The sequence below is a fragment of the Cataglyphis hispanica genome, chromosome 15 (genome assembly GCF_021464435.1).
Source record: "Cataglyphis hispanica isolate Lineage 1 chromosome 15, ULB_Chis1_1.0, whole genome shotgun sequence".
Lineage (NCBI taxonomy): Eukaryota > Metazoa > Arthropoda > Insecta > Hymenoptera > Formicidae > Cataglyphis > Cataglyphis hispanica.
Window position 1 is genome coordinate 3,885,520 of NC_065968.1, and position 10,777 is coordinate 3,896,296.

At 27.8% G+C, this 10,777-nt stretch overlaps 1 protein-coding gene across 3 annotated transcripts; it reads left to right on the forward strand.

The window, feature by feature from the left end:
- The first annotated feature begins 1,022 nt into the window (after nt 1-1,022).
- On the forward strand, nt 1,023-8,005 carry LOC126855011 (sarcoplasmic calcium-binding protein 1). Of its 3 annotated transcripts, none has more exons than XM_050602280.1 (5): nt 1,023-1,091; nt 5,274-5,440; nt 6,538-6,667; nt 7,434-7,537; nt 7,729-8,005. In XM_050602280.1, exons 1-5 carry the CDS (start codon nt 1,058-1,060, stop codon nt 7,855-7,857), a joined length of 564 nt encoding a protein of 187 aa, XP_050458237.1. In that variant the 5' UTR covers nt 1,023-1,057; the 3' UTR covers nt 7,858-8,005. The 3 variants fall into 3 exon arrangements, with proteins under 3 accessions (XP_050458237.1, XP_050458238.1, XP_050458236.1); XM_050602281.1 differs by lacking the exon at nt 1,023-1,091 and adding an exon at nt 4,142-4,391 and having other exon boundaries at nt 5,154-5,440; XM_050602279.1 differs by lacking the exon at nt 1,023-1,091 and adding an exon at nt 4,142-4,391.
- Nucleotides 8,006-10,777: the final 2,772 nt, after the last annotated feature.

Sequence of the window (10,777 nt, forward strand, 5' to 3'; positions counted from 1 at the left end):
TGATGTATCTATAAAGCATCAAAATTAGCTTCTCTTTCATTTGAAATTATGATGATATTAATATAACAACTATGTATACTGATCACAAATAATTAATGAGAAAATTGCAAAAATATATTGTTTGTTAAACTTAATTTTTATTTGGCTATAAATTTACAACATCTTTAGTAATTCGTTAATTGAGAATTAATAAATTATTAAAAAGAGATTCCTCTCATACATAAAGTCTATTGTCTCATTAATTAATTTAAAAATGACGAGTCTTTTACTAAAATATACTTCCTTTGAATTCTTTAAACAAATTCCTTAGTCAATTTTAATAAATTTTCCTTTTTTAGAAAATTATAAAAATTATAAAAATTTTCCAAAGACTTTCGTAAATTAAAAATTATAAACAAGAGATATAAAATTTTTTTTTAATAAACTTTAGAGGCTCAAATACTAAATAAATAAAATAATAAAAATTTTTAATAAATTTTAGACTTTTGTAGCAATTTTTATAATCTCAAACTTACAATTAATTCTAAAGATAAATAATGTTAAAAACATATAATATATCCCAGCGAAACAAGCTAAACATTATTTTTGGACGATTGTTAGCTCCTAGACTCGTAAAAGTGTCAGGCAAAGACGTGCAAACAATAATAGTTTTGATTTAAATGATGGATAGTAACCAAGATTGTAATCTGTCGACTCTGTTCGACATTCTCTTATAAAGAGGAATTTTTTATACTTTTTATCCGAATTTTGAATGTAAAAAGTTTAAATTACGTCGAATCGCGTGACGTCTTCGCGAAAGGCGACGATTTACTCGCGCTAATTAATTATCTCTCTGTGAGATGAATCGCGCATCCATCATTCCCGCCGTTTACACAGTTGGAGACAAACCCGTACGATCTCGCAGCGATTATTACCGGTTGGGAGATTCGCCAAATAACTGTAAGCTTGTGTATAATCGCAAAGAATCTATCATGATGACGTCCGATTTGGTGGCTAGTCTTAATTTGCCGCGCGAGATAATCACGATGTACCGCTAATTTTCAGAGACACCTTTCTGATGAATTATCTCGATGTTCATCACGGCTATGAAAGTAAGTGAATCTATTTCTCTCTCTCTCTCTCTCTCTTTCTCTCATCAAAGAATTTAATAATTGCGACAAAATTGTAAGTGTTCTCTTGAATAAAAAAAAGTCAATTTTCGTTTGATGAAAGTTTTATGTTAAGACAAATTTCCTTAATTATTGAGCATTAAAAAATTTTGTAAAATTAAATTTCAGATAAGCAAATAATACAATTTTTATTCATTAATTTAGAGGAGACATATTTAGAGACAAAAATTTCATGATACTAATATTTTTTGAGTTTTATACATATTTCGAGAATCAAACTTTTTATAGATGATAACTTAAAACATTATTTATTTTTTTATATTATTTTTAATATTATATTTTAATATTATTTTTATATTAAATTATTTTTATTATATTATATTACTTTTGTCAAATATACTTTATAATAAAAAATAAAGCTACTCGAAAAAATTTTAGTTCGAGTTTAGTTGCTTATGTGAATGATAAAATGTTGAGTGATAAAATATTATAAAAAATTAAAAATATAAAAAATTAAATATTTTCTAATTAAATTTTCATTGAGGAAAAAAATGACTTGAATTAATTACATCAAGTATCCTTTTTAGCATATAAGTTGAAAACTATAAAATATGTTTCCTATTCTTTTCCCGTGTGTGTGTGTGTCGTATAATATAATAATATAAAGTGACATACAAGAATGAGACAACACATTTTCATTGTAGATACTTGTTTCCTTGCCAAAGATTACTTTGCTTTTCTAGCTATTACGCGAGCGTGCCGTCAATCATTCTTGAATGTTTCAGGAAATATCAGATCAGAATGTATTCGCATGTATATGTATGTATAATACAAAATCCAAACAACAGTAAAATTTGAAAGGAGAGAACATTCGAAACAAACAATTGTGGAATCTCCTTTATAAATATGTATATTAAAAAAAAAGAATGTATGTTAAATTGAACACCATCATTACCTGAATTTTCGTGATTTAAAATCCGATTCGCACAATTTTCATTTACCAATCCTTGTCATCTGTTTCGGTTTCGGTAACGAATATAGATATTTATGATCTACGCGATGTGTTCCCTGCTGCGGATTGAAGATGCTTTTGAAAATGTCATCAAAGTAGACAAACATACTTATAATTTATTAACGACGGCGCGAGTCCATGTCCACTTCAAATCGGCATCGGCAACAAAGAGCGTGATCACGCGTGTCCCGTGACGGTCCACCGAGGACAGAGACCATGTACGAAAATACATTTACGCGGAGCAAGAAGATAAATCGAGATAGCCGCGGGAGGCATAGTCGTTGCTTCGAACGTGACCTCCGTTTAAATTAGAATAATGCTGTGAAGAGAAGAATATGCCGGCATATGATGGGACATATTTTCGCAACAAATGAATTAATAAGGAAATTATGTATTCAAGTAAAAAAAATATGCTTCTGAATAAGGCGAAATTTGTGTAAAGTTGTAGATGTTCGATTATGCTTAATAAAGACTTCATCGTATACGTATTTTATTCGTGCTCTATTTATGAAGAATTATAATAATATTAAATTCTATATAATAATATTAAATAACGATTTCTTCTCAAAATTTTATATAGGGTGGACTTAAACAAAATATAAAAAATAATTTAATTTCTCTATAATTTCATCTGTTTCAATATTTTTTGATGAAAAACGCATACTTCTCTTGATATTTGTAAAAAAATGTATAACAAAGTGATTTCAGAATGTGATTTTTAAGCGCTAACTTTTTAAAGAAGCATTTTTTCGACTCATGTTTATAGAAAACTTTTTGTTCAGAATTAAATTTCCTATAAAATTTCAAGGTTTGGGCCCACCCCGTATATTCTTATATGAATTCGCACGACAATCATAAAAGATACAAAGCAATATAATATTCGCGACGTCCACTCTTCTTATCATTTCGATTTAGATTCAAACCATCTACAAGATTTCATACTTAAAAAGCAATACAATTTTTTCAATGTTACTTCTTTTTATCTTTAAATAAAGATCTCACTATTAGTGGACGTGTGCTCGTCTTTTTTCCTTCAAAAATATTTTATCGCGCGGGGTCTTGCCCGCGGCTGTCTCACGGAAATAATATCCAAGCAATGAGAAAACGAGAAAACTCGACCTCCCCGAGTACGTCACGCGTCGCGCGGAGACACGACACAAGGAAAGTTCTCGGTCGAGAGTCTGATTTCAGCGCAGCCTCTCAGTTAAATTCGGACTGCTCCGATCCGTTTCAACGTAAGCCGGCTCAATTAGAATTTAGATCCGTTCCCGTCAACGGGATTTAGAAAGGCGGAAATGGAGACTCTAAATATCTCCTGTCCCGCGCGATTCTGTACGAATGCGAGAAGATAATTGATAATTTCCTGTTTACTGCAACTGGGACTTACTTCCAGAAGTCATCACCCCATTAACGTATAAAATGCTTCGATTCTTTCCAAATTTATATTTAATAATAATCGTATTTTATTACGCGTTGGGAGAAATAAATAATAGTAATAGCGGTGTAATAATTTTTTTCGTTCATAGCCTCGAGCGAATCTTCTATTAAATTTTAAAATAAAAATATAAACGATACATGGTACACAGACAGAAAAATAAGCATTAAATTTTATGAATGTATATATGTCAGATATTAAAAATGTATTAGAAAATTAATAATACAAATTATTGAAATTTTTTTTTTGTAATAATCATATGGTTCTCGATTTTCAATCTTTAAAAAAAGAGTTTTATACAAGAATTGTGTATATTAGATTGTAAATAAAAGAATTATTGAATAATGCTATACATCAATAATACCAAGTCATGCTCGGATAAACGAAAAGCTTTCATAAGGAAGGGATTATTTAAAAGTTTCGCGGAGGCAAGAGAGGGATAAGTTCGATGCGGTCGCGCTCATCTCCACCGCTATGTTGTCACCATCGCCACCTCCATCATCACCTGAGTTCCTTCCCCGGTACAACACCACACGGATCTTTGTATCCCTCGCTCAGAGGGGATAGCCTAAGTTTAGACCCGGCGACAATCCGGCCGAGTTCAGTGCGAAACCACCATCCTCTCGAATCACTTTCTTCACGCCGGACGTGCTTTTCCGCGTGGACCTCGCGGTTCGATCTGAGCAAAAGAGCTCGATCCGGAAAACATTTTTATCTTTTCGATATTCCGCGTAATAATTATTTGAGAGAAAGGAAAAAAAACAGAGGGAAAATACAATCGCGATGGCATATAGCTGGGATAACCGCGTTAATTTTATAGTGAAATTTCTATATGGTTAGTAGATGCGAAAGATATTGCAAGAGTTGATACAAACTTATGACAGAGGAAGACAATTAGAAAGACGATTGTGAATGATAATACATTTACAAGCGTTTATCAGAATCGTAATGCTGATGAACAAAAATTGGAAAATAAATGATTTTTCATGTAGATATAAATCAAAAGAGTGTAAAATAAATCGACTTTTTTTGATTTTGTGACACAAAAGCAGATTATAAAATTTCTATATATAGCATTCATAATATATTATTCCATATAGTTTTATAAAACGCGCACGCAGAATATTTTCTTTTTAATTTATTACTCAAAATAATATTTTTTGCTTCTGTCAAATGTGCATTCTGCACATCCGCTTGCATTATCTTGCATTTCTCTGTGCTTTTCATGTGTGTATTTGGGCGTCATGTGGTATGACAATATCGTAGCGATTTGATAATACATAGATTATTTCACACACACACATACGAAATTATTAATATACACACATATTAAATTATCATCTAAAATAAGTGATAAAAAATATATATAACATCTTCCACGATTCTTTGTAATTAATTAAAAATTAAAATTAAAATTTTCTTTTATAGCAAAATCTATCTGAAATAAATTGAATAGCACAATTATCTATATGCATACATACATACATATATATATATAAAAATATATACACTATATATATTTCTCTTATCTTCTATTTAATTATTTATTATCTATTTTTTTCTTTCAAAAAAAAAATTCTTTTTTTTATCGCTTAAGATTCAAAAGTTATTGGTGCCTCGACAATCTCGTAAAGAAAAACTCTACTCAAAATTACTCAAATACTCTACAATTCAAAAAGAAGTGCACTTAAGTGAAGAACGTCCTGTATAACTGCAGATATAGATAACAATGGATATTTGGACAAACACGATTTCGAATGCATGGCATTGAGAATGACGCTGATCGAAGGCAAGGGCGAATTTAATTACAATCGGTATCAAGAAAATCTCCATATCATGCTCTCCTTGTGGGAAGAGATAGCTGATCTGGCAGATTTTGATAAGGTAATTTTGATATGCTCACGAGATATTGTTTCATGACAGATGGCCATTTCTCCTGGCATGATTTAGATCTCTCTTTCTTGCATCAAATGGGGCTTCAAAATCTTCAAATACTTTAGTTCTCGAGAATGTAATTCGAGATCAGCATGTATGTATGTATTTTTGATGCAATTTTTCTCATGGATTTTAAAATAATTATGTATAGCGATCTGTTATATCTTTTTTCGACAATACGAAATATTATTCCCGATTTTTAGACGAGCATTTCCTCTACAAATATATATTTATATTTAATAAATTTATATTTATTGTTTAATGTTAATTAAATAATTAATTTCAATTTTTGTTAAAATTAAAAATAATTGAACTGGAAATGTTTTATGTTAATATCTAAATGTATTAATAAATAATAAATTTGATTTAATTTTACATATTGATTTCCCATCCTATTATTGATTTAATGAATTTATTTTAATATGAGAATTCTTAAGAGAAACAATATCTAAGAAAACCTTGTAATTAATAATTCTACATTAATGAAACAATTCTTCTTAATACGAGCTTAAATCAACAAAATTAATGCTTTCAATAATAAAGTTATTGTATGCGTAACACAGGACAATTTCAAAAATTTTATTATTTTATATGTTATTTTATATACACATACAATAAAACATTAATCATAATTTCTAAAAGATATATTTTATACTGAAACTTTTAAACAAATATATCATTAAAAATCTCAAAGTTAAAATCAAAAATAATTTTTTTATGTTAAATCAAGAAATAAATCTGCATTCTTAAAATATAAGAAGGTAAATTTATAACAAGAAAATTGTTGGCCTAATAATCTATACAAATTTTATGATTAAAAACACGAATTTCAAAATCATATTGAAAAGATTGTTTTATCAATTTAGAATAATCATTTATTATTTGCAAATTTTTCTCAGATTTTTTTATATTAAATAAAATTATAAAAATATACATATACATATATATATATATATATATATATATATATATATATATATATATATATATATATGTGTGTCAATAAAATAATAAGCGTTTGTGTAATCTTTTATTTTTTTTTCTAGGATGGTGTTGTAACGATAGAAGAATTTAAAAAAGCCGTGCAGAATAGCTGCGTTGGTCGTTCTTATAATGATTTCCCGCAAGCCATGAAGATGTTCATCGATAGCCATTTCAAGATACTTGACATGAATGGTATCGTATAACATTTATAAACATACGAAACAACAAACATATTGCGAAGAGTGACAAATAAATTATAATTTATTCCCGCAAAGGTAAAATCAATTTTAAAAAATTGCAAAATTGGACATTATATTTTTTTGTATTTTCTGAAATAATACATGGTTCCTCATTCAAAATAAATAATTCATTATACAATTATTGAATTTTTTTTTCTATATATATTTACGATTTATCTATTAATTAAATATTAACTTATTTTTTTTATATATTTATTTTAAACATATTAAATAATTGTAGTCTTTTTTAAAAATAGCTTTAAAAAATCATAATTTGTTGAATGTCATCAAAACACGTTTTTTACTTTCAACTTTAATTTTGGCGATAAGAAATAACTGCAAAATATATTAGATGCATAAAACGGTTTCTCCAAATTTATTATTGGCATTTTGATAATAAAGACATTTAATAGATGGCTTTTTAAAAAAATCCTTAAAAAAAATTTTAAGTAATATTTCAGAAAATTTTCATGTAACAAATCTATTGCGCGCAAAATAAAATATTTTGAATAATAAATAATTTCTAATTACTAAAAGAATATAAATGTAATTATTTTATTGAATCAATATAATTTTGAAAAAAATCATATATTTATATAATGCTACATAATCCAGTAGAAGAGATATCATGTACTCTAATTATATGATTTCGAATAATAAAATTAGTTATTGATTTCGAATAATAAAATCAGTTATTGAATTTTGTAATCCTCTTTCAGAGGATGGCGTAATTGGTGCCGAAGAATTTCGATATGATTGTGTTTCAAGGATCGCAGTGGATAACATAGATATTCTCGATAAAGCTTATCAGAGTCTTCTGAACGTAAGTTAAGCAATTTAATTTAATTTTACAAAGTCAATTAAATCAATTGTTATTTCGTGTAATGTAACTTTATTGTATTTCATTGCAACTATTTAAAAAATTTAGCAAAATATTTCAAGTTTATTCAAAAGAAAATAATTATGTTAAACATCACGCGCCAAAAATAATTACTTTAACTGTCACGTTGACAGGATGATGACAGAAGACGCGGCGGATTGACTTTATCACGTTATCAGGAATTATATGCTCAATTTCTCGGTAATCCCGACGATAACTGCCCGGCGATCTATCTCTTTGGACCGATAGAGCAAGAATCGTAACCTGTCGCGCCATTTTTCGGAGAGATATATAAATACTCAGATACTTAATTATATGTACAAAAGACACACTTGCACAAAATATATTTAAGGCCTATGTTAATTCTAGAAACTCTGTGAAAAATTATTGTAATAAATTATTTTATCATAAGCAACAGAAAATTTTTACATATTTTAATATTCCAATATGACATTAAAGCTTCACACCTTCAATGTGAAATAATTATAAATTATTATGATATTTTTATTTTGAACTTTAATCATTATTCGACATTTGTATCAATAGTATTTAAAACGTATTATTATGAAAATTCGCTAATAATTCATTAATAATTCGTCCACGTATTATATTCTAGATTAAAGTATTATAAAAAAATATATAAATATAAAAATTTATAACTTTTAATAATGTCAGTAAAAAAATAGTTCGCAAATTTTCTTTAGTTAAAAAAAATAAATTAATAAATTAGAATAGATCAAAATATATATATATATATATATATATATATATATATATATATATATTATTTTAAAAAATCGTGATTAGATCTGATGAAATTTAATATATGTACGATTAAATTTAACTATTTGAATTATATAGTGTTATTATTATATCCATTAGCACATAAATTATAATTTGAATATTTTTCTGCAATCTTTTAAAAATGATTTTAATGACCTACATTTATTTTATTCGTTGTTATTTAATAATATTAATTTGTAATCAATATTCATGTCATGTGAAAAATACAATTTTTTGCCTAACAGTAGTAAAAGTTTAAAGTGCGCGATCACTATATTATATATATATATATATATATATATATATATATATATATATATATATATATTGTTGCATGAAAATTTGAATTTATAAGCGCACACTAAATATCTGATATATTCGCAAATTTATTATCGCAAAAGAGAGGTTAAAATACAAAATAATTAAAAACTCACTTGTATGTTATGATGTTCCTTCTCTTCTGCTCGTTTTCTGTCGCTCCTTTTGTGGAACTCACTCGCGAAAACACTACGCAAAAACACAATTAATTACGACAACACGCGTATTAATCGACACAATTAATCGCATATAACGTGCTTTTTATTTTACATTACGACCGAAGAATGCAAAAATCACGATTACACGAAAGTAAACACGAATCGCATTGAAAAGTTGCACGATCGAATTCATACGATGCTATCTTTCTGCGAGAATGTAAAATTTAAATAGTCACTCAAATTGATATTCACTAATCGTAATAATTTTACAAAATAATCGCGTTTTGAGAGATAATAGGATGGAGCGTCCCGCGTTACAACTGTCTCACTCGCGTATCGCGGCGTAAATGAGCTAAGACTCGCGGCATGTAAACATAACATTGTTATTGTTCGTCGCAAAAAACCAAGTTTTTGTGGCTATGTTGATATTTTGATATCGCAAAATATTTAACGTTATAAAACAACGTAGCGTTACAAAATAAATTTATATAAAATATTCTATGTATATATTTAAATTTCGAAAGAATTGATTTCTAATAAAAGAATTTTTAGATACGTCATGGTTTTTTTCACATTAAATTTTAACCACACAAACCTGCAGTTCGTGTATATATTATTATTTTTTTAAATATATTAGTATATTTTTTAATCTCTGTAAAATAATTGCGGAATTACATTTAAATTGACAAACGTGACGAAAAATATTTAATATAGAAGCTTATTTGAGGAAACGTGTATCGCCACAAAAACTAAGATCGTGCGGCTATTTTGATATCATATTTAACGTTACAAAGAATATACAAAATAAAGGTTAATAAAAAAAAAATCGGTTACATATACCTGAGGCCACAGAAGAAAATACTTTCAGAAACACACAATATTTCGTCGTTTCGTGAGATGTATTCCAGGCAATGGGGGTTTTCTATATTTATCTTGCAAAAATTTCCAAATCTTAATGTAATCTTCCAAACAATTATATCAAATGACGAGACAATCGGTCAAATTTTAAATTTTATACGCACGATTTGAAACTAGCACCGACGAGCCGAGAGACCGAGAGATATGGCTCATGCGCAGACGAGATGCGCACTGGAAAACGCGCGGGAAAAAGCGACGTGACAGTTAATCGACTTTTCGCGATTACGGGAAAGCGGCAAGGCGATTAATCGCGTCGCGATCTTAGAAAAGAATAATTGAGGGAAAACGTGATACCTGCATCCCATAAAGAAAGGAAATCCAAAGGATAAGGATGAAGATTGCGTTGTTTCTTATCGCGCGTTTCCGTGTCCTGTATGCGCACGAGCCAATAATGTCATGAACATTAAATTCTATAGAAGGAGCTGTGACACTTCAAGTGCGATCCAAAGGAGATAGTGACATCTGGTATCACTTTGGGTATCTTTTTTTTTGTCCAACACGAGAAAAAAAGCTCATCTTACGTACATACTTTTACATTTAGAAGCGCTTATTTATAATATACTTGCTAAACTTTTAATGGAACTTAATAAATGCGTTGGATATTCAGGGATATTCGCATTATCTCTTGGTTCTATTTTGTATACGAGACAATGACAGATTGTCATAAAATAAAGCAAAATTTCAAGTCACAAATAAAAAAATATCTCTAAAAAAATGTTTTTAAGTAAAATTCCAGTAGATTTATAAATGTTCCAATTTAAAGATCTCAATAATTCTTAAAAAATTATATAATGATTATAAATAAAATATTCAAATTATCTTTTCACAAACTAAATTTTTTTCTTTTTTTAAATTCTTCAATAACTGAATATATTTCTATTAATTATAGAAATATCAGATATATATAGATTATATAAATTTTTAAATAACGTAAAGCGTAACATATAAATATATGATATAAATATGCAAATTTACATATACATACTATTATCAACTTTTGAAAATA

Excerpts from the sequence above, each read along its gene's own strand:
- LOC126855011 (XM_050602279.1), top strand. The coding sequence starts at position 4,340 with ATGGCATATAGCTGGGATAACCGCGTTAATTTTATAGTGAAATTTCTA. Across the intron at positions 6,668-7,433 it reads CAAGATACTTGACATGAATG|AGGATGGCGTAATTGGTGCC; the intron begins GTATCGTATAAC and ends ATCCTCTTTCAG. Across the intron at positions 7,538-7,728 it reads CTTATCAGAGTCTTCTGAAC|GATGATGACAGAAGACGCGG; the intron begins GTAAGTTAAGCA and ends TCACGTTGACAG.